The sequence below is a fragment of the Mesocricetus auratus genome, unplaced genomic scaffold (assembly GCF_017639785.1).
Source record: "Mesocricetus auratus isolate SY011 unplaced genomic scaffold, BCM_Maur_2.0 Super-Scaffold_100676, whole genome shotgun sequence".
NCBI lineage: Eukaryota > Metazoa > Chordata > Mammalia > Rodentia > Cricetidae > Mesocricetus > Mesocricetus auratus.
Window position 1 is genome coordinate 89,211,429 of NW_024429266.1, and position 23,038 is coordinate 89,234,466.

At 48.5% G+C, this 23,038-nt stretch overlaps 1 protein-coding gene across 1 annotated transcript in view; it reads left to right on the forward strand.

Annotated features, from left to right (window-relative positions):
- The first annotated feature begins 5,287 nt into the window (after positions 1-5,287).
- Positions 5,288-23,038, forward strand: part of Epas1 (endothelial PAS domain protein 1) — an 83,174-nt gene continuing 65,423 nt past the window's right edge. Inside the window, exon 1 of the mRNA XM_040737613.1 lies at positions 5,288-5,876. Within this exon, the coding sequence (XP_040593547.1) occupies positions 5,851-5,876 (26 nt within the window). The 5' untranslated portion in view covers positions 5,288-5,850. The remainder of the gene's footprint in view (positions 5,877-23,038) is intronic.

Here is a 23,038-nt window from a genome sequence, read left to right on the forward strand (position 1 = left end):
CAAGCTCCAGGAATGTCCACGAGCTCCCTATGTGGTCTTTCAGAGCCCCCAGACACTGGCCTTGGAGACAGCAGTGCCTGTTTTCCATGATGCTGACAACTGCCCCTGGAAATCACAAGCTCCCTTGAGGTGTGCGGTGGCTAGGGAAAGTTCTCGAAACCATTCTCCAAAGCTTTCTTGTGGTCTTCATTTTGGAAACGGGGGCAGAGGGTGTCTGCTGTTTGAGACCTTGGTTTCAATAGGGATCAAAGAGGCTCTCACTTCAGCATCCTGTTACTGGTCAAGGCTACTCCAACTAGCTGGGGGTCACTCTAACCCCTACTCTGTGTCATTTTTGTCACCCAGTCTCTGGGCAGGGGTGGTTGGACCCAGCATCATCATTTTTAGTGACAAGAGAAGTTTCATTTATGTGCATGCTTTTTCCAAGGTGGGGCTAACATCTCTTTCCTACTGGCCATCCTTCTCAAGTGAGCGTTACTTTAGCACCTCACATGTCAAACCCACAAGCCTGGCCAGTCCAGGCTGAGCCTCTCCTTGTCCTAGGAGTGGACACAGCTAGGATCCTAGATTTTCCTGCCTTTCATTCTCTTTCACCCCCCCACCCAACACAACCAAATTCTTACATAGCTCTTTTGCAGAGAGAATATGGTTTGCACTCAGTTTTCATATTTAAGAGAGTCTCAAGAGTATATTCATTATTGACCTAGTTTGCTTTCTTTTGCCATAATAAACACCATGACCAAAAGCAACTTTGGAGGAAAGGGTTTATTTGGATTATGCATTGAGCCAGATTACAGACCATCACTGAGGGAAGCCAAGGCAAGAATTCACACAGGGCAGGAACCTGGAGGCAGGAAATGAGGCAGAGGCCATGGAGCAGCGCTGACTCCTGGCTTGCTCTCCACGATTGAGTATCTCACTTTTTTTATATGACCCAGGACCACCTTATCAGGCATGGTACCACCCACAGTGGGCTAGGCCCTCCAACCATTAATTAAGAAGACGTCCTACAGACTTGCCTAAAAGGCACTGTGATGGAAATATTTTCTCAGTAGCACTTCCCTCTTCCCAAAGGACTCTAGCTTGGGTCAAGTTCACACACACACACACACACACACACACACACACACACACACACACATACACCCTAACTAACCAGTACAATTTACCAGTACCATTGGTAAATATATTCATTCACCAATTTAAAAACTATTGTGAGGAAACAAAAAGTATTATCACTTAAAGATTGTCTACTGGTTTCAAACGTCTTAAAAGGGTGAGCAAATGTACATTCATAATCTAAGGCAGACAGTGTTGTACAAATGGGCTGGGTCTCCTGGGAGGGAGGGAACTAGCCTGGCGTATTGTCTGCCATGGAATAGCACAGCAGAGTGACTGTGGATCAATGACTCCTCCATTGGCTAAATGACATGGGTAGAAACTGCTACACCTAGACCCATCAAGAGAAGCTACTGGCCTCTAAGTCACTGACAATCCAGGTGTAAAGGAGCAGTAGTGGGATTGGTGTAATCAAATAGCTCCATCAGGAGTCACTTAATCGAATAAAATCACAGAACCTCTTTAGAATGACAACAAATCCTGAGTATATGGGCCAGAAGTCATAATGTTTAATAACATATATAGCACGTGTCTAGGAAATGACCTCAGGATGTTGGTCAAGAGTCACACACAAGAGGATGATAGTCTGGTACCAGAGTTCAAGGTAGAGGTTGAAAATAGAAAATAGGTTTTGAAGTTGGTTTGGTGGCACATGCCTTTAATCCCAGCACTCAGGAGGCAGAGGCAGGTGGATCTCTGTAAGTTTGAGGCCAGCCTGGTCTACAGATCAAGTTCTGGGACAGGCTCCAAAGCAATACAGAGAAACCCTGTCTCGAAAAACAAAGCAAAACAAACAGAAAAAAAATAAGGTTTTGTTTTGTAAAGTCACAGAATAGGTTGGTTTTATTTGGAATGCAGCTCTGTGTGTGTGTGTGTGTGTGTGTGTGTGTGTGTGTGTGTAGGGGTGGATGCCTATTTGAGTAAAAGTAAAAACCTTTCATGTTATTGTGACAAGATAACTGACCAAAGCAACTTAAGAAAGAGTGGGTTTCCTTTAGATCACAGTTTGAGGGGACCAGCCATCATGTTGGGGATAGTGTAATGGTGAAATGTGGTGATGGCATGAGGCAGCTACATCAAGGAACCAGAGAGAGAGAGAGAGAGAGAGAGAGAGAGAGAGAGATGAATGCCGTGTTCAGCTCACTTCCTCCTTTTTATAGTCTGGGTTTCTGGGTTTCCAGTTCATAGAGTCTGGAAACACCCTCATAGACAAGCCCAGAGTTGCGTTTCCAAAGTAATTCTAAATCCAGTCAAATTGATAATGCAGATTAACTCTTGGGGGTGAGTCAGAAAGGTTTGTCAAGGGGAGGAGCAATGACCTCTCCCAGCTAGCTCTTCCTCCCATCTCTACTAACTCCCTTGTCCCTAACAATTTCAAACCAACTAAATGGTCAGCCTGCAATCAGAGGGCTGTCACCTGAGACAGTGTACTCACAGGACAGTGGCAAGTGCAAGTTTCTGTGACTTTGAGTATCTCCTTCCATTTCTGAGTCCTAGGGGTCATTCTTGTCTCTCTTCCTCGACCATATTGTGGCAAGGAGCTGAAAGTCTGTCAAACACTACAGCAATAGCCCAGCCTTCTATGGCCTCTTCTGCTAAGTCCTAGCCACTCCAACCTGATTACAAACCATATCCTGGGTCGTGTCTGTCACTCTGACAGGATTCCTGAGTCATCCTCACACCTTCCTGCTACATCCCAAGTAGCTGCTCTCTGTAGGCTTGCAGGGTTAGTTAGCCTTTGTCAACAGCTCATCCTTCTAATGGGACACTCAACACAGAAGGGAGGGAACCAAAGGCCCAGGCACATCCCTTGTTAAAACAAGTAGGCAGTCCCTTGATGTCACAGCTGTTGACTCCAAGCAGTGCAGTGGGGAGCCAAGAGACAGGACACACACACACACACACACACACACACACACACACACACACACACACACACACGGGTGGGGATGGTTTCCTAAGGGATAGGTCATCTGTGCTGCCTTTAAGCTTTCCTTCAGGATACCTTCTGCTAGTCTGTGGCCCTAACATCAGTGCCTCTAGAGAGATTTCTCTAAAGCCAGGGGCGCTACTCCCCCACCCCTACCATCTATTTTCAAGCTTGTCCCCCCTTTTAGGTCTCCATGGATGTTAAAACTGCAAAGAATGTTGTAACTGGCTTACACTCTTATCTCCGTACAAAGGTTGTTGACTGAATTCTGGAAGACATGTTAAGAGACTTTAGGTAGACCAGATGGTTCTGCTCTGTGCAGGGCTGGGGCCTTCTAGGAATCCTATAGGCCCATTTCATGTATAGGTTAAAACCCCAGTTAGAAAGAGGGGGTGCTGGCACAGGGAGGGGCTGCATTAATGTGGCTGCTGTGCTCCTGAGTGACTTTTGTAGTATCCTTTGCTAGGGATTGAACCCAGGGCCCCACACAGGCTTGCACCTCCAAGTCCTTCCTTTCCTCTTAAAAATCTCCCAAACGAATTTCATAACCTATTGAAACATCCCCTGCGGGTTACAGGGATTGCTTAGTCACCTGTCAGGCACAGCTCAGGATTCGGGGCACTTTGATGCTGCCAAAGTACTTGTTTTTTTTTTAATTGTTTTTATGACTTTCTCCCCCCTTCCTCTATTCCAGTCTCAAGTGATGTAAATATGCTTACAGTTTATTATAACCATGTCTAATAATTTGCATTTCTCATTAAGACAAATAAATGGGTCCACTAGGGTTGTCTGGATGGAGAAGTGCCGTAGGAAATCACCCACCAGCTTCTTTGAGTGAAACAAATGAATGGTCTTTGAGATCCCAGTCAGGTATGTCGATTGTTCTCCAAGTTCTCAAGTAGAGTGTCTCTCGTTCCTGATTTCTCTACTCTCTGGGTTCCTTCGGATACCTTCCCAAGTCTCCAGAAAAATGCCTGAAGAGTGCCCCTCTCTCTGTGTACCTATGCAAACTCAAGATCTGCTCCCTCCACCCCGACACACACCCCGTTTCTGCTAATAATTTTACTAGGAAACGTTGGTGAGAGAATGATGCAGTAAGTAGGGGATTTGGGTCCCAGGACGGCTAGCTTTGCAGGTGCTTGCTTCCTGGGGAATTCACACATGTGAAGCCCTGGGGCTTTTCCCCCAGGCCTCGCTTGTTCTTGCAGGAGATCTCCCCCGGGTTACCTAATCAGGAAATGAGAAAGTGTCAGGGCAGGAGCACCTCACAGTGGAAAAGGTCGAAAGAGCTCTCCGCCTGCTCCTGAGGGACTGGGGATCCACCACTTTCAGCAGGTGGTGGTATCATTCGATAACCCTGGAGCTCTAGAGGGCAGATCCAGTGACTTGGGGTGTTCTATCAACGCTCACCCCCAAGATCACACCAGGGAACCCATGGTGATGCTGGGTTATTTATTGAGAGTTGGCAAAGGCAGGCGGGAGAACTCCAAAGCCCTCTTCTCTAGTATGCGCAATAACCTAACAGCCTACTGCAGGCACCTCATACAACCCACAGTTTGAGGTTGAGGAAAAGACACCGCAGGAGCAACCCTAGACAATTATTATTTTTATTATTTTTGCCACATTTTCTCCCGCACCTTTTTCCCCTCCTGCCTCTCCCGACTCAGAAGTCAAGGTCAGCTGCCCTTCGCCAAAAAGAACGCACCGCCCAGGCTGGCAAGCAGTCAGGGTCCTGGGAATTATTCCCACCTGCCAGAGGAAGCCACACAGCTGGGGCAGGGACGCCTAGCAGCACCTGTGAGTGTCGCTGCACGCCCCCGCGGCACGTGGGACCCCGACCCGCGGTCCTGCCCTGGCTCTCGGGGAAATGTGCTACTGAGAGGACACTGGCGCGAAGTCACAGTCTGGGCTCCGTAGCCGACCCCTGCCCCTACTCAGCCCGGCGCTAACTGAGCAGACCACAAAAACAAGTCGGCGATCTGCGGAAGGAGGAGGCAGGGTTGGGCAAGCGCCAGAGGAGCACAGCCGGGAGAAAGGGGCGGGCCCGGGCGAGGGCAGAGGCTGTGGCCGCGCCTCGCCATTGGCCGGGACGAGGCAGCCAGCGGGCGGGGGAGGAGCTTGACTGTCTCCCCGCCCTAGACACGCCCATTCCCCGCCCCCGGGCCGCTGTGGGACTCCCGCGCCCCTCGCGCCCTCCCGCGGGCGGGCCGTCCGAGTTTTTAAAGTGGGCTGGCAGCCGAGGAAGCCGGACATTCGAGAGCGGCCGGTGCACAGCTTCGGAGTCCCCAGCGTTCCGCTCCAGCTCTCCTGAGGCGGCCGTACAATCCTCGGCAGTGTCCTGAGACTGTATGGTCATCTCAGCGGCCGCACTCGCCTGACCCCGGATTCCTTCCAACGCGCTCTCTTCGAGCCATCGTTTTTGTTTGCTTGTTGGTTGGTTGGTTTTGTTTTGTGACATCCCAGAAAACTGACCCCTGTCTGCGGATAAACGGACCTTCAGGTCCCCTATCGCTGCTCTCTCCTTTGGCGTCTTACAACCTCCTCCCACTCCTTTCCCCGGCCCCGCCTCCTCCTGCAGGTTCCTCCCCGCCACCCCTCTCCTCCCTCCTCCACCGCACCTAGCCAGGCGTCCGCAAACTTCCACCTGATTGTGCGGGACACTCGGACCTGCGAGCACTAAAGACCTTTCACACCTGCCGGGGCCACAGAGAGCCGCCGAGGGCCACAGCAGAGGCAGCGGCTGCAGCCCCTACGGGCCTAAGGAACCCAGGTGCTCCGGGTCTCGGAGGGACACGGCGACAATGACAGCTGACAAGGAGAAGAAAAGGTAAGCGGGCGTCGAAGCCGGCGACCAACTCGGTGCCAGGCAGTGGCGGAACCGCGCGAGGCGGGCGCGACCTGGGACATTTGCGGGAGAGGGTGCGGGAGGTCTCGGAGGCCGGAGGACCGCTCTGGAGGTGGCGGTGGGTGGCTGAGCGAACAGGTGCGGGCTTTAAGGACGCGCAGCTGCGGCTTCGCAAAAGAGTCGCGAACCCGATCGTTCTGAGACCTTGAGTCACGGAGAGGTGGCCCTGGAGGTCAGGGGTGCTTCCGCGGCGCCTTCCAAAGTCTGTCGTCCCCAGAGCACCAAGCTTCCCCAGCCAGGGGTTTGAAATGTTTCTGGGGCTGATGCCCTCGACTTTCTCGGGGTTTACCTGCTGAGCAGACACGCCTTTCTTTTCCTAAGACCCTTCAGGTCTTTCCGAGAACTCTCCTACGCGGGCTCTGCGCCCCAAACTAGCAAGGGACAGAGGGCAAAGCGCGACTCGGGGGCGCGCCCTGGTCGGAGAAGCCGGAATGCGGCCAAGTGCCCTGTTCCCGAACGCACTTAAGTTTTAGAACACCCCCTTCCCTCGCCCTGCTTCTAGACTCCGCCAGAGAGTGGGTAGTGACCTGGATTGCCCTGCGGGGGCAGGTGTCTTAGTGTGCAGAGAGAGGACGGCGACACCGGGCCTCTCCAAGTATCTGAAGAAGACAGAGAAGGGCAGCCACTAAGGCCTGCCCTGGCGAGCCTTACGCACTGGGCGAGAGGCAACTCCGGCCAACTGGCGCTGTTCTAGCGTTCCCTTCAATCAGCCCCGGATCAGGGACACCGGGCTCTCTCCGAGCCTGGGTGGGAGCGCACCATGCGGCCGCGCAGCCCTGGGTACACCCTCGCCTCCTGCAAAAGTTTGTGGCTGGTCGCCTGGTCCTTTGCTCCTGTCTTGACCGGTGCGAGCCTTGGGCTAGAGCGTCTAACACTGAGGCTGCGCACCTTCTTGGCTAGGGTGGCCAGAATCGAACGCGTGACGGCAGAGTGGCGCGAGCCGCGGGAGATCCGCAGGCAGGATGGAAAGGACTGCGTTGAGGACTCGACCCCAGAGCACATTGGCTTTTGTTTGGACTTCCACTTAGGGACCCGAGCCAGGAACAGTGTATCCTCTGGTCGAAAGCGACGACTCCCACCTCAGGGCACCGATAAGGATTTGATAAACGCGAGCGAATCGCACCCGTCCTGGCCGGGCGCCCGCACCTTTCGCTGGCGGATCGCTAAGGGGAAAGCATTGAGTCGAGTTCTAGATTCCCCATTGTCGCCCACCAAACAGCTCTGGGGTGCTGTGTCCTTTGAGGGCAGAGAAGCAAGGGAAAAGACTCCAACTGTAAAGTCAATCAAAATGCAGTCATAAACAATCAAAACCGCGAAGTCAGACAGCCCAGAGCCGCTGGGGGAACTTACTGAACATTTTATTACTGCGGTGCCTATGGGTGACTGTCGCATTTGCAGAGATGAGGCCTGATGGTAATCGGTGTGAAGTGTCATCTTGCTCTTAGGTCTACCAATCATGGGAAAGGCTGTTTCCATACCCGACTTACAGAGCCTCCTTAGCAGAGGGCTGTTGCAGGATACCGGGAGCCCCAGTAGGAACAGGAAGAAAGTTGCATAATAACACTACAAATTATCGATGAGAGCCAGCGGCTGCTTTAAGAACCAGTGAAACACACTGGCCGCCTGTGAACCTCCTAGGAGGCCGCTGCGGGTGGTGTAGCACCCTAGTGGTAGCCTGGAAGGGATTTTTGTGTGTGTTAAGGAAAGTCAGGGCAAGCCTTGTGCAAGTTCCTCACTGCCCAGTGCCTGTTAGGCCAACGGCACTGAGACTCTGGTTGTATTGGTTGGCTTCTTGGAGCATAGAGATGTATTTAAAAATTGTGAAGCAGGACATTGATTGCTTCACTAAATTGTTGTGAGCTGCAGGGTTTCCTGGATTCCACCCACTAGTGGTTCTGAAAGATTTGTATTTTTATTGGTTTAAGAGCTGTTTCTTCTCTAGAACATAGTTGAACATTTTCACTATTCATTCTAGAAACAGCCCCTCAAGAATCCAGAAGGATTGCTTTTTTTCCCAAACATTCCTGTGTGGGTGGATATATTAATCCATAACAATGAAGAGTCGGCCTTTAATTGCTGACTGGCTAACAGGCTTTGGCAGAGGGAACTATGACCAGCTCTGTTGAGTTTAGATGAAGCAGAGGCGTCACCAATCCTCCAAGGCTCCTGACTCTGGGAAGAGCTAAGCGTGGATGTGCTCAAGTAGAGATTTGCAGGGCGAGTAATGAAGGTAAACGGAAGCCCGGCCCCAGGATGGCCAGGCCCTAAGCCAGACTCTGGTCCAAGCACCTTTCAGGAGTACTCTCTCCTTGATGCCAGGGCACATGGAATTGTAGACACCTGAGCCTTCAAGTTTCCAAACTGTGGCCAGCTTCTCACGCTGGCCAGAAAATGAAACCAAAGGCCATCATTTGTTCAAGTCAAGGAAACAATACAGGATGGGTTTCTCAAGCTGAAGCTTTTTTTCTAACAAGAGTTCCTTCAACACTTGTCAGCATTTTTTTTTTTTTGGTGTACTACCAGAACTATAGAACACTAGAGAACTGTTATGTAACACTCACAGTTCCGGCACTTTAAACTGTACTTCATGTGTACAGCTTTCATAGAGACTTTAGAAGGTGTTGAGACTTAAGGTTCGTTTTATTGTGGCCCTTTAAGATGATTGTGTAAACAGTATGAAGTCATAAAAATATTTTGTCTCTCTGGACAAGGCCCAGGGAAGGTAAAATGGCCCCTCTCCTCACCAGGTAAATTAGGGCTGATAAGAAGCAGAACTCTGGTTCGTTTACAGTCAGTATGTGGTCAGCAGACCCCCAGCCCTGACATGCTTCTAGCCACTGAGGATTTCCAAAGAGTTAGTGCAGCTCACCACCACCAGACCCCTGAGCCTTCAAAATGGGAGATTTACTTTCCTAGATAATTGCAAGAGCCTTCCAGCTGTGACAGAAATGAAGTCAGCCAGTCAGTTGGCGCTACTTTCTGTATCTACAAACTTTGAGAAATGTAAGCTTGGGTGGCTTTTCTTTATTTCAGGTAGAAAGAAAGGAAAAACAAAAAACCCTGCTACTCTGGTGGACTTCACTGAGCAAAACCAATGAAAAGACCCTCCTTAGTTCCTGGATGTACTGGATGTAGCAAGTTGCTTTGTGAAGTGGAGAACATTCCACAGCTGCCAGATTGTTGTATGGCAATGTTAGGTGTTTTCAAGGGGATGAAAGTCGTGAGATGGAAACAGTCCACTTTATTTACATTGTAAATTGATTTCTCTGTCACTGCTTCTTTGCCGTGTGTGTGTGCGTGTGTGTGTGTGTGCGTACACACACACAGTGATTCCCAGTATTCTAGGAATCCATGGCATAAAGTGCTTAGAATTAGAGGGAACCAAGCAGATAATTCTTAAAGCTCCAGGACTTCAGCCCAATGCATTTGAAGTACTTATTGTGATTAATTCTTTCAGCATTTAGGCTTTTCCTCTTTTGAGGAATCTTTTCTATTCAACACTTATTTGCTTTGTCTTTGTTTTTTCAATCTCCCCCAGTTCTGTCCTATATCAATATATGGTTTCCCTTTCCATCTTACCCTGTGATCTCCCCTTAGTTTTGACTGTTGAGCAAACTAAGGCAACTTCTACCCTGCTGCTGAGTCAGCACTGTCTTCTCCCTGTATTCTTTACCTGTATCCCCCCCCCCCTGTCTCCATGTTGTCGATTCTCATGATTCATACATGATATTAAGTAGTAATAAGGCAACAACAGGCCCAGGGCAAACACTCCCACTCTGAAAAAACAATCAAACAAAAAATGCTGAAAACTAAGAAACTTTCTTTCAATTGCTTGGTCTGTATTGGGGTGCAGAAAGGACCACACAAGAAGTCTTCAGTGCCGGCACCCATGTGCTTTTTCTTTTGTAGGGTTCAAATATTTGAAACTAAAGAAAAGAAACTCTGGAGTGGCATTTCACTTGGTAACTACACACTTATCTAGACACATTGATATAAGTGGGGAAGCTGGCTCACAGTGTCCCTGAAATAATGAAGGGTAGATGCTGGACACCAGCATAAACTGGATCCCAGAGACAGCCAGTGTAGAAGGTAGCACTTGGGGGTAAAATAAGTAAAAACATGGAGGCTTCAAGGGTGTTCTCCATTGTGAACTTTGGCATCATAGACAAAATGACTACCACATTTAACTGATGTATACATTTGCTTTGGGCGAGGACTATGGAGAGAGGACTCTTGTAGGCCTCCGAGGCCTCCACAGTGACAACTTAGAGGTTTCTGTTTCCATTGAGGGCGACAAATGGAGCTGACTGACTCCGTGAGGACTGAAAGGGGAGTGGGTTCCTTTCCCCAAGCTTTACAAAGCGTAGTATTCCATCTCTCACATTCTATTAAGTGCATGTTTGTTTCTTTGGGCTTTTTAAAAAGTTAATCTTGATCTTCCCTCCCCATGAGGATTGAATCCAGGACTCTATACATGCTGGGCAAGCAATCTCTACCACTGAGCTCTAGCCCTATCCCTTGCTCAGCTCCTAGCCGCCTTTCAAAGGAGCTGTCCTTTGGAAGAGGCAAGGTCTTCTTCCTGATTGTCTTGGTTAGCAGCCTAGAGCTGAGTTTTAGGATCTTTTGGTGGAGGCTGCAGACTGTCTGCGCCCACATCTCAATGCCAAGGTCTCTTCTTGTCGTGGGGAGTGCCCATGAAAAGAAATTTACACTCACATTTTCCATTATTCTCCGCTCTCTGGGGATTCTTTCGTACCCTAGAAATGGATGTATTCTTAGGAGAAATGAGCTGCTACATTCGGGAGGGCAAGCCAAAAGGCCCAGCACTCTGCTTTCCTGTGCCAGCAATGTCCTCAGAACTTTACGTGGATTAACTTTCTTAATCCTTGTAACAACCCTGTGAGATAAGCCCTGTCATTATCCCCACATCACTGATGGGAACTCAAGTACAGCAAGGTTGCAGTCCAACATCCCAGGCAGTGCAGGAGAGCTGAGACTTTGCTTGGGCAAAGTGTCTCCAGAGTCCACAGCTTTACCAACTGTTCCATGCCTCCTGGCCCTACCTAAGAGGCCTATAAAGCACTTAATGCCCTGTTCTGAATGTGGTAAGCACTCTATAAATGATAACTTCTTTTGTTGTGTTTATAATTATTATAATGACTTTCTCTCTTGTGATTCATCCCTTGTATCAAACCTCACACACAGGCAGGAACTGCAGATCCAAAGGGTATTCCTGGAACTCCTGGAATTTCTTATTTTTTTATGGATTTTTTTCTCTCAGCTCGAACAGGAGACAGTTCTCTATGGCCCCTAGAAGTTCAAAGCTTTCTACCCACCCTTTGCTGGTGGCAAGACTTCAATAACTACTCAGTCTTCAGACTCCATTGTGCAGGGGAACCTGTTAGGCGCTCTTCCTCTGTGGGTTCTGAAGAACCATCTACAAATCAAGATGAACAGCACTTCCTCTGAGCCTTTGATCTTTTGAAATTTCCAGCACAGGAAGGAAAGAATGGATGGGGGGATAAAGAGTGGTTATGATTGTTGTGATCATATTTTGTATTTTTATGGAGTCCTATCTCTACTGAGCACCACTAGTCCCTGTACTAAGAACCCTGAGGTCTTTCGGAGTTTACTTGTCACAAGCCATGATTGCGTTGAAACATGTCATAACAGAGGGCGGGGCTGCCACGGTGTGTGTGGGGGGGAAGCATCTGTGAATATATGCAGCTAACAAGACTACTTGCCATCTTCAAGGAGAGTGTGTGCAATTTGGTGTCATCTGTCTGGCCTTGCTATTTGAAAGACACAGACCGGATCTGAGAGCATGCGATTGAGGAGAAAAAAAAATGTCCTGAGTTCCTCTGAGATCCCCCAAACCAAAGAGATAAGTTTGACAATGACCAGAGTGTTATGGACTTCTGAGTAGCTTTTCTTTTCCTGATTGCTCAAGAAATACTGGTTTGCTTATGGCCTCAGGCTGTTTCCAGGGGCTACCAGTACATCCTTAAGGCTCCTGTAATATAGTGTCACCTACCAGAAAGCACACAATTCTTTAAGGCTGTGAGTAATGTGTATGCCAGACCCTAGGGAGCAGACACTTTCTCATACAGAGTGAGGTTTCAGAAAGAATGGCTTGCTGGGAAGTAAAACAACCACATGAAAGCGTGTGCGTGCGTGCATGCGTGCGTGTGTGCATGTGTGCGTGTGTGCGTGTGTGTGTGTGTGTGTGCGTGTGTGTGTGTGTGTGTGTGTGTGTGTGTGTGTGTGAGCGTGAGCTGGCTCAACACTTAAGAGTACTTACGGATCTTTCAGAAGACCTGGTTTTGGCTGTGTGCTCATAACTGCTTCTAAGCCCAGCCCCCAGGGATCTGATACCCAGGCTCCACAGGTACTGCAGTCACCTGCATATAAATGCACCCCCCATAATTAAAAACAACATATGTAATCTCCATCTGTCATTTTCTTAATTCCACAGTCATGGAAATGGACTGTGAGAAGTTTCCTGTGTTCCCCCAGTGACACTACACTCTCACTGTCACTCTTCTAGTGACAACTTTCAGGTTGAAAAAAGAAAATTAAATGTCATAGGTAGGTGCTCGAAATCAGAAAACTCGTGATTTTCACCCGGTTAGATTATGTAACTAAACACAAACATGGATCTACTGTGGTACCCTATTGACCATAGTATTTATGAGCAGTTGTGGGTCTCCACCCCTCTGTGGGGGGTCGAATGACCCTTTCACAGGGATCACCTAAGACTATCAGAAAACATAGATCTTTACTACAACTCATAACAGAAGCAAAATTACAGTTATGAAGTGGCAACGAAAATTATTTTGTGGTGGGGGGGAGTCACCACAATATGGGGGACTGCTATTAAAGTGTTGCAGTGTTGGGAAGGTTGAGAACCACTGTTTTAGACATTTAGCCCTGCTGCCCTGTGGGCTACCCCCAAATGCCGGGCCTTAGCCACTCGCACTCTTATATGTAAATGAGTAATTTTAGTGGCCTCTTCTGGACTCGTGTTGGTTTGAAGTGAGAAGTTAGTTGGCCTCTAACTGTGGGAAGTCAGTAGTTTGCTAAGAATAAAAGGATACACAGGCTTCATCTAAGAAAGTTAGGAATGTTTTATAAGTCCCGCTAAAATATGTCAACTACCGTATGATTTGGGACCGGTAATAACTCAAACCACGATGCTGTGCACCTAGTGTTCTCTGTCTACTGTTAACAAATACACATCCTTTACTCGTGATTAAGAGCTCCGAGGCTGTCATCACTGCGTGAGATTTGTCCTGACCGCCTCTTGTTATGGGGAAACAAGAACAGCACATGCTCACCTTTTTGTATTTGGGAACTAGAGCTGCTGAGAGAACCAAACCACATCATCTAAAGTCAAATCTAGAGGTGTACCTAGGTGTGGCAAGGCTGGGCCCCCGGATACCGCCTCGGGCTCCTGGTTTGGTTTGGTTTCATTTGGGGGGCATAGTTAGGAACTCAAAGGAGCGACAAAAACCACAGCACTAGCTCCTCTCATTACTAATGAGTAATTACAGCAAATATTTACAGGCCTTCTTCCTACCTTTACGACTTCCTGTTGCTGAAGCACTTTGGAGTGTTGGGAAAGATTGTTCTGGAAAATACGTCATACAGGGTTGCAGGGAAAGAGTGCCTTTCAACACACACACACACACACACACACACACACACACACACACACACACACACACACACAGTCCCTTGGCTTTGTTTATGAATTCCATGTGGGAATAGCAGAGAATTAGGCCTGAGAGAGGCCGAGAAGCTCACTTTTTTCCAAGTTCTAAAAGCCAGTTCTCTAGGTGAGTGAGAAAAGTAGACATGGTGCTTGCAGAGCAGCCTTGAAATAATAAGACTGCACATGTTTGTAAAGTAAAACTTTGGGCTGAAGCATAGCCATTACATAAATACTTATACGACCCATGCAACCTCTACAATATTTTATGAACCTATGACCCCATCATGCTCTCTGAATAGAAACAGTAGTACTTAGCAGGGTAAATAAGATATTTAAAGTATGCCACATGGGCAATTCTCTTAACTTCTAGAAGGTCTAATAATGCTTACTTCCTATATAGTCTTTTTTTTTTAATCAGTCCAGCGAAATAACTTCTCAGTAGGTGTCTGTGAGCCACTGTACCCTTGTGTTTCTCTCTGGTGTGTCCAAGAGTTCCCAGATGCTATTTTAGAATGGCAGCTTTCACTCCAGCCCTGGCTGAGGTCGATGGAGCTAATTTTGGTGTCTAGGGTAAAGGGAGAGAGAGAGAGAGAGAGAGCATGTGTAGAGCCAAAAGGCTTTCTTGTCCCAGGCTTGGAGCAGTGTGGCGTTACCAGACACACCACATTTCACCTTTAGAACCTTTATTTGTGTGCTTGCACAACAAATGTTTACCTAGTTATTACGACAAGGGAAATATGAAGGTCACATTTCACTGGTGACAAGGGAGCGTCTATAATTGTAACCATATCACCGTGTAGCAGGAGTCTCTTTTATTCTATACCCAGGACTTAAGGGGATTAATGGTGGGTGGGGCATAGAAGCCAAGGCCTTTTTCTGGCTTTATTACTGGCATTATGGTTTTTTTTTTTGGTTCTGCCAGTGTGCCCCACCCATTTGGTGAAGCCTTTTGTGGTGGTCAAGGAGCCAGAGGGAATCCTACTGTATTCTGTGACACCACTCTGGAGTCATCTGGCATTCTCTGGAAATTGGTTACCAATGCATTTACTTAGAAAAGCCCTAACACTGGCATGGTTAGGCTCCTGAAAGATGCTTGCATGATACAGATACTGCCCTGTTTCAGGCCTTCTCCATGGTCCTGGGAGCACAGCAAATTTTCCTCGTGGCAAGGGGGTTCTATGCTGACTTGTGTGTTTCTCTGAAGATCTCAAGGATTAGTTTAGATTCTCAGAGCCTGAATGAAGAGGTAGGAATATGACCCAAAGTCCTTTCCAACGGGAACCTATGTGATGGTTGACCTTGCTGGCAATTAGGAACCCACTCCGGGTCTCCCACTTGTTCCACTTTTACCCATGATGCCTCCTGAGTTCTGGTCACAAGCCTCTTTCCTCTGCCAAAAAGGCATGCCATCGTACTCATCCCTGCCTGTTCTTGTACACTAGTCCACGCCTGGTTGGTTTTCCTCTCTTTTTGCTCAAATGGCTCACGCTTTTCCTATCATGAGTCTAAGCTCCTTCCCTGTAGTAGAACCCCATAGTCATTTCCGCTCTGCCACTAACCCCTCCAGTTAGCTTCTGCTTATGTTTGCCAAGGAGGCGATTATATTTCCTTGTTATCTAATGGCATTTTACTTGTTCTTGCCTTTCCAAGAAGATTGCACATTGCTCAAGAGCAGGGATGCCTGATTTTCTGGTGTGTTCTATAAAACCTTGATCCTTTTTCATTTCTCTCTGAAATCATGTTCCATTAAAAAAATACAGAAATGCTCTGTTGGTGTCCCTGGGGTTAGTTACAAAGCCCATTTCTCAGGCCCAGATGTCTCCTTCCACACAACTTGTCGTCATCCATTTCTGCTTAGAAAGAACAAAAAAGAAAAGAGCTGGGCCTGGACCAGATGAACAATATTTGCGATCAAATGCAAGGAACGGGCAGGTTAGTATGTCAATGCCTCACATCGAGGATGCACAGTTCTCTAAGGCAGATGCCAGCTAAACAGCAGAATTCCCCAGATTAACTCAGAGGTCAACCAGTTGCCTGGTGGGAAATTTGTGCAAATAGATACCAGCCCTCTGAGGGCTTCTTCCCTGGCAAGCCTTCTCTGGTCAGCAGCACCCTGTAACCCTGTATCAATTGGGTCGTCAGTCTGAATTTTTTAAATTTGCATCACGATCTTAAAACTTGTTTCTCATCTCCATTTTAGGTGCCCTGTAGCTGTTTGTAGTGGGAATTCGGGAATTTGGGGAGCTTAGTGAAGGGAGATGGAAAACACAGGCTCAGATCAGCTTACCCCATCTTTATTTGATAGTCATCATGCGTGATGAGGCTTGTGGTAACAGTGGCCTTGTACTGAGCATGTGTGTTTGCAGGGTATCTACTCATCTGGGGACTGTGCTGCACAAAAAGATCACAGTGAGGCATTTGACCAGCTCTGACCTATTCAAATGACTCACGTGTGGCGGTTGACATTGATGAGTATCCTAGCTGCATTTTTAGGATGTTGCCATCTTGTTGTTGGATGTAGGATGTTGTGGAGTAAGAAAGCAAAACTAGTCCAGATAAAGCATTGAGCCAGAAGATGGACAGGAACTGAGAACTGTGTGTTGTGCGAAGTTAAAAGGACACGGCGATTCAAGAGAGCATTACTTAAGACCTCAGCCTCAAAGATTAGAATTTGGGTTTGCACAGGCAGCAACTATAGGCTGCCCCGGTGGAGATGGACTAGGACTGAGCAGATGGCAAGACAGGAGTGCGCAGGCCTGGGCTGGCGAGTGCTCCTTCCAGCGCTGAGTCGGTGACTCTCCCAACAGAAGAGATGGGGCCTGGACCTGTGCTTGGGGACAGGGCCTTCTCAAGTCAGGTTGATGGAATCTTTACCCTTCCTCTCCGGGGACAGGAGAAGCTGTTCAGATCACTGTTTTTATCCTTCTCCCATGAGCCTAGCTAGAGAGTGAACACCTAGGAGTGCCTGAAGGAAGTCTTGGTGGTGCTCCATAGAAATGACCTCAAAGCACAGCACCCACGGGTCTTACGAAACCGGCTGTCATTTAGGTACATGTTTCTTTTTTTGCTTGCACAACTACTTGGGAGTCATAGGTGCTAGAGTTCAGAATGGAAGCCAGAAGGGGGACGGCTTGCTATTACCCTAAAACCGCAATGCCTTATACCCTCAAATTCTCACTCTGATGGCAAAGCCTCTGTCCCCTTAGGCATTTGGAAAGGTCATCCACTCCAGCCCTTCTTGCCATTTCTCACTGGAGAAAGATAAGACAACCCTTCAGCACCTACCATGTGAGGGAGTTCCGCAGCCAAGGCCGAGTCAGACCACTCCTTTAGTCGGTCTCTCTACTGGTAGCTCTGCATCACACATCGTGCCCAGAGTGCTCTGGGCAAGGAGCTCCGTGACCTTCTCCTTTTCTGTTATGTAGCTGCGCCACTCCCTAAAACCCAGCTCCGATGTTCTGGGTCCCATGGTGCCAGGAGAGTGGGGGCAGGGGGCAGGGCATCATCTTTCGGAGTCACCTGGGTAGGACGGTCCGTCGGAGCCCAGTGCTCTCCGCAAGCAGGTGTAACCTTTTCCCCGGAGGAATTAAGCACTTAAGGTCACAGCTGAACACTTGTGGGCCACGAGTCAGTCAAAGATCTCAAACCCCTGGACAGGATCCCACTCCAGGGACAGCAGAGGCCAGCAGCTCTGATCCTGGCTTCATTAGCTTACCCTACCCAATGCTGCTTCAAGGGAGGTTAAAATTTAACCTCACGCTGACAACTGTACGTCTCAACTCGTAGTTCTTTTCTGTCCCCAGAAGTGGTTGTGGAATGGAGAGGCCGCTTTCTCAGTCCTGGCTGGTCTGTTAGGCCAGGTTTGCTTTGATGTGCCTGCTGTGCGAGCTTCGTGCCTGAGCCCAGAGATGGGTCTTCTGGGGCCAGGGAGCCTTAATCACCTTGCCAGAATCAGAGAGGGGCAGGAGGCAGTGGAACTTTGCAGCACAGCTCAGACTGAGACCTTGGGCAATCCTCTGGAAGCCTGCAGGAAGCTCTAAGAGACCCTAAGACCAGGAAGTGGCATGTGCCCACATCATGACACATAGTGTGAGTCCAGCGTCTACATCCCCATCACTCTTTACAGGCCCCAGGGAGGAAAAAGGAAGCTGCCTTAGCCAGGTTCACCTGGGACTAGACATCTGCCAGCCTGTGAATGACTCCATGTTGATACATCCGTGTTTATTTTCTAAATGTGTTATTTCTTCAATGTTTAAAAAAATGTATGTGTATGTGTTTATGTTTGTATGGGTGCAGGTACCTGCAGAGACCAGAAGAGGGTGTTGGGTCCCTTGGAGCTGGAATTACAAGTGGTTGTAAGCTACTGGGCATGGGTGTTTGGAACTGGGCCTGGATCATCTGAAAGAGTAATATGTGCTTTTAACTACTAAGCCTTCTCATTAGCTTCCTTAAAAATAAATTTCCTCCTTTACTTTTCCGGAACTTCTAGCAGGTTCTGTCTGGTCTTGGTCAGTGAGATGCTAGGGTCTAGGTATATCTTAAGCTGGTGTGGCCCCCTTGTTCTGCAGCTAGCTCGAGGCTGTGGGGAGAGCTGGAGGACTAGAGGAACCAGGCAGCTGTCTGTACCACTGAGCATGGATTTAGCAACACTGAGCCATCTCTGAAGCACAGTAGAAACTCCATTTCATCTAGATCAACAGGTGTCTTGATGCTCCAGCCACCTGTAGCTCCTTGTATGGGTACAACTATCATAACAAGGGTGGTGACTTCACCTTAATTCTCCTTGAGTTAGGTCTCTAGGGCCCTTGTTTATTTTGGGGAGTGACAAGCTTTCACCCACTTGAATTCCTTGGCCTCCAAATAGTGTCAGAATGACCACAATCCTTCTGTGTTTCTCTGCTTTTGTTTTGCCACACAGATTCTAAATGCTCTTGGGGCCACCTTCTCTTGTTTTGTGCCCCTGGCAAAGCCTACCCACCCCATGAAGCTCAAAGACACTTTTGGGAGTGTTTGGGAGTCTGAAAGATTGTTCTATACTGCTCTCTGGTCTGTGTGACCTAGGATGGAGATTTCACCCTTAGGTGTGTTTCCCATGAGTGCTGGACGTATGTGAGGCTCTCTCTGAATACCATTAAGGGATTAAAACCAGGTAATGTTTTAATAAGACCACACATTTTAAAAGCATACTTAAAAAGCTCACTTTGTAAACATTATCTCAATGGAAAGAACTTTGAAAAGTATAAAGTACAAACCTTCAAGGCATTGTAATTAAAAAGCACTGCAATATAATCATTAGGCATATTATTACCTCTTAAAGGGAACTGACTCTTTGGAAGGAAGCCTTGGTAGAGTCTAAAAGGAGATTCTGGTCTCCAGGCCCCTAAGTGTCCCCCTGTCTGGGTTTTTTTGGGCCTGTGGGTGCTTGCCAATAATGACATTGAATTCAGTGATATTTTTGTCCATACCCTGGGAGCAAGGAAATCTGAATAATGCCAAGGGGCTGAAGAAAGCCCTGCTAAGTATCAGATCATACACCCTCCAAGCTTGGTGTGTCGTGACACCCCCCCGCCCCTGCCCACACCCCACCCCACCCCACGCAGTGGAGAAGGAGAGAGCACAGGCCAGTGTTCATGTCAAGGGTGAGGATTCCTTCGATGCAGCACACCTAATCTGTAGACTCCAGGGATGCTGGTGCCGCAGCCACACAGGTCGTACTTGTTGCTTTATGCCAGAGAGAGTAAATAACAACCTGGAAGCAGAGGTGAGTGTGGGCACTGAAAGCAGCCTTGGTCTCCTGCGTGGCTAGAAGTGAGGATGAGACTTTGGGTGCAGATGCCTGGCTGTGCTACACACTGACCGTGAGACTCGGCAGGTCACTCAGCTCTGGCCTCAGACCCATCACCGTCAGTAGCACGTCTGAACCACACAGCTTTGAGTTGCTCTCTTCAGCCACACCCGGGAGCCTGGGCAGCTGACTCGAAGCCTCAAGTCTCAGCCTAAATATCACCTCCTCATGGAAGCCTTTCTTGACCTCCCTCGCCGACCTCCAGAGTTGTCCTGTTTCTCTCCTAAACACTTCCCACGTGTTGTAATTTGCGTGTCTGCTTCTATCTGTCATGACCCTCCCCTGCCGGGCTAAACTGTGAAGGTGCAGGCTCCGCACGTGCCCTGCTCGCCATCCTAGTCCTCAGAGTGTAGGACAGCCTGAGCATGTTGGTGTTTTCTTAAATATTCACTCAGTGAAATAACTGCTCTGATGTTGCTGGGGCATTGCCTTCGGTATTACCACTACAGCTGTTTGGTGTTTTACCTAAGGCTGATCTTGTTTTTGTTTTCTGAGGTAGGGTCCTGCTGTGTATGTAGCCCATGCTGGCTTCCCATGTGCTGGGATTACATGGGTGCTACCATACCTGGCTCTTTCCAAAATCTCATGATGCAAACTTAAGGAATTGTTGGTTTTTAGCTTACGGATGAGGTAATTGAGGCACAAGTGTGTAACGGCCATGGTAGGGATTAGCAGCGCCTATGTGACCAGATTCCCAGCCCCCAGACTATTTGCAAAGGCCCATGCTGCCTCTCTTGGCACCTTAGTTTTCTGTTGTGGCGATGTTATTGTTTGTCATATTTGGCAATGTTTACAGCAGACAAGTAGGGGCCATTGTGTGCTGGTAGCGTCTGGGAATGCACAACAGAGTCCCAGGGGGCTGGCCACTGCCGCTCTTACCACAATTAGAAATTGTAAGGCCAGGAGCAGCAGTGGGGTGGGTGTTACCCCTACACAGCAGGTTCTGTGTCTCCGTGGGGTGGGGTGGGACTGCCACCACCACGGCCCCACGGACGCCTACGCTGGCCCTCCTCCTCACATTAAAATATGGACTTCCTGCGGGGGGAGATGTGCCATGTCTAACCAGTTTTCTCGGAAGAGGTGGGGTCTAGCCAGCTAGATGACCACCCCTGGCCTCAGTTTCCCAGAGCAGATAACCTCATAGCTCTCCGGGCTACTAGCTCCACTCTGAAGGGGATTTCTGATGGCCTGGCCTCCTGTCTCTAGGGAAGCTGAGGGTTATTGGCAGGGGCCAAAGAAGTCTCTCCATCTCTTATAGCTCTCCCTCTCCAAGAAAATATTCCATTCGGTCAGGAGTTGCTCTTGGGCCTTGCTCAGCCCGTCTCTGTGAGCGTAGCAGGACAACACCCTGCCAAATAAAGCTGACTGAGGTGTGACACACGATATGATAGAGGGTCCCCAAAAGGAGAGAGCTGGATGGCCGGGCGGGGCCATGTCTCCATCTCCTGATGATCCAGGCTTCTGGGGTGGGAGGGAGCACCTAGACTGGAAAATGGATGTTCTGATACCATCACTCAACAGTGGCGGGGCACTACCCCTGTGGGTCAGCTCTCACCTCCAGGGGGTGTCTGTTATGTTCCTTACCGTTTGGATCAGAGCTTAAGAATACAAACCTCTACAAAGGAAGTAGGGGGGAGGGCATTGCTACTGTGATTCCTATACACGAATGTATATAATGTGCTCAGGCCCGGTAGTGACTTGAATTGATTGACACAGGCTGCCTGAAAAATACTGTGTGCACTAGAAAGCCAGGGAGGCCTCCAGAGAAAGAGGCTTAAATTGTTGAATGAAGTCATGCTGCACTGGGGGAGGGGCTAATCGTGCTGTAGGACAGAGGTGAGTCACAGTGCAAGGGTGTTGGGGAGTCACCTTGAACTTGAGCCAAAAAAGTAGAAATATTGGGACTGGAGTTTATCTGCCTTCTATCAGGTACATCAAGTTCTGGATGGCCACCCACTGGCCAGAGACATGATGTGGACAGCTCTGCTCTGCCGCCCGCCCTGGGAAGGCTTTCTGCTGGCTTCAGCCCTGCTGAGCAAAGTCCGCTTGCTCACTGGAGTTCACACAGACTCCTTGCCAGGCCTGCCCAGAATCCTGTCTCCTCTGACTTCCTGTGTTCTTGCATAATATTTCAATGGCTGGCCCCAGTGCGGGGGCAGCTCACTGGCCCTGCTGGATGGAGAGTAGGATGTGGAGGGAAGATGGGTGACATTTAAATTTAACCCATGGGTTCTCTTGAGGGCCACAGATGCAGAGCCCCTCAAACTGCTTGGGAGATTTTAGCAAGAAGGGAGTTAGGGGAGCACTGCAGACACATACACGCACTCATTTGCACGTGCCCACACTCCCATCTTATATTCATGTAACGTCTCTCCTGTAAAATCGTTAACGTAGTTAAATAGTTTCCTTCTGATCATAAAAAAATGAATTCTTTCCATAAGGTTGCCATGCAAGAAGCCTAAAGGTGAAAATCATCAGAATCCTATCACTCCAAGACAACAAGCTCCGTTAACACAGCGAATACAGCTTCTCTGGTGTCAGGAACACTGGTACACAGCTATGGGACATTGCTTTTATTAGCTGTGCTAAGTTCTGCTCAGGGGTACATCTTCCAGGCTCAAAAAGCAAGTGGTAACCAGCCCAACAATTATCTTCAAACCTGAAAAGCAACGTCCCTCCTGACGTTTTGACCAGTGTGCTGGTTGTCCCAGAAGAAACTGCAGAAATAAAAGGCTATGTGCCATGTAGGCCTCTCTGTAGGCTTAGAATAATTCACTTGATTACACGGGAGGAGACTGTGCTGATGACAGCTCCAAGGGCTGGGCCAGGTCTCACTTTGGGGAAAACGATCTTTGAGGAGGACCAAGTGTGCCTTAAGCAAGGAACCCACTAGCAGGTAGAACAAGTTTGCCTTTGGTGGTTTTCCTGTGCCGAAGATTTCAAAGAAGCTCCATTTAAATTTTACTTGGCAATCACCTTCCTGAAAATTTGTGACACAATCCATATCTTTAAAGAAGTGACCTTCCCTTGTCCGGTGCTATTATTATACTACAGGAGCTTGGAAGCATCCATAGTGCTGTTCAGATTTGCTTCCAATTTATTATTGAAAACAAAAACGGGCTGCAGAGACGGGGCTTCTACCTTGCATCTGAAAACTGTACTTTCTTAAGGGTGGTGATGAGCGTGTGCCTTTCACATGCTCAAAGGGTGACAAATCAGCAGTAACCATCAATTTGAGGAGGGCTCCCAACCTGGATTTGGGTGTCTATGGCATTTGCCTGTTTTGAGTGTCCTTTAAACTGGATTAACCATCTCCCAAAATGGTACTTGGGGTTGTACCCAGGGCCTCATGATTTGCTAGGAAGTGTTCTACCACTAACACATCCTCTGCCAAATACACACACACACGCGCGCACACACGCACACGCACACACACATATACATATTTTTGGAAATAAATACATACATATATACATATGTATGTATATATAGGCATATATATGTGGGGGGGATATATATTTTTTT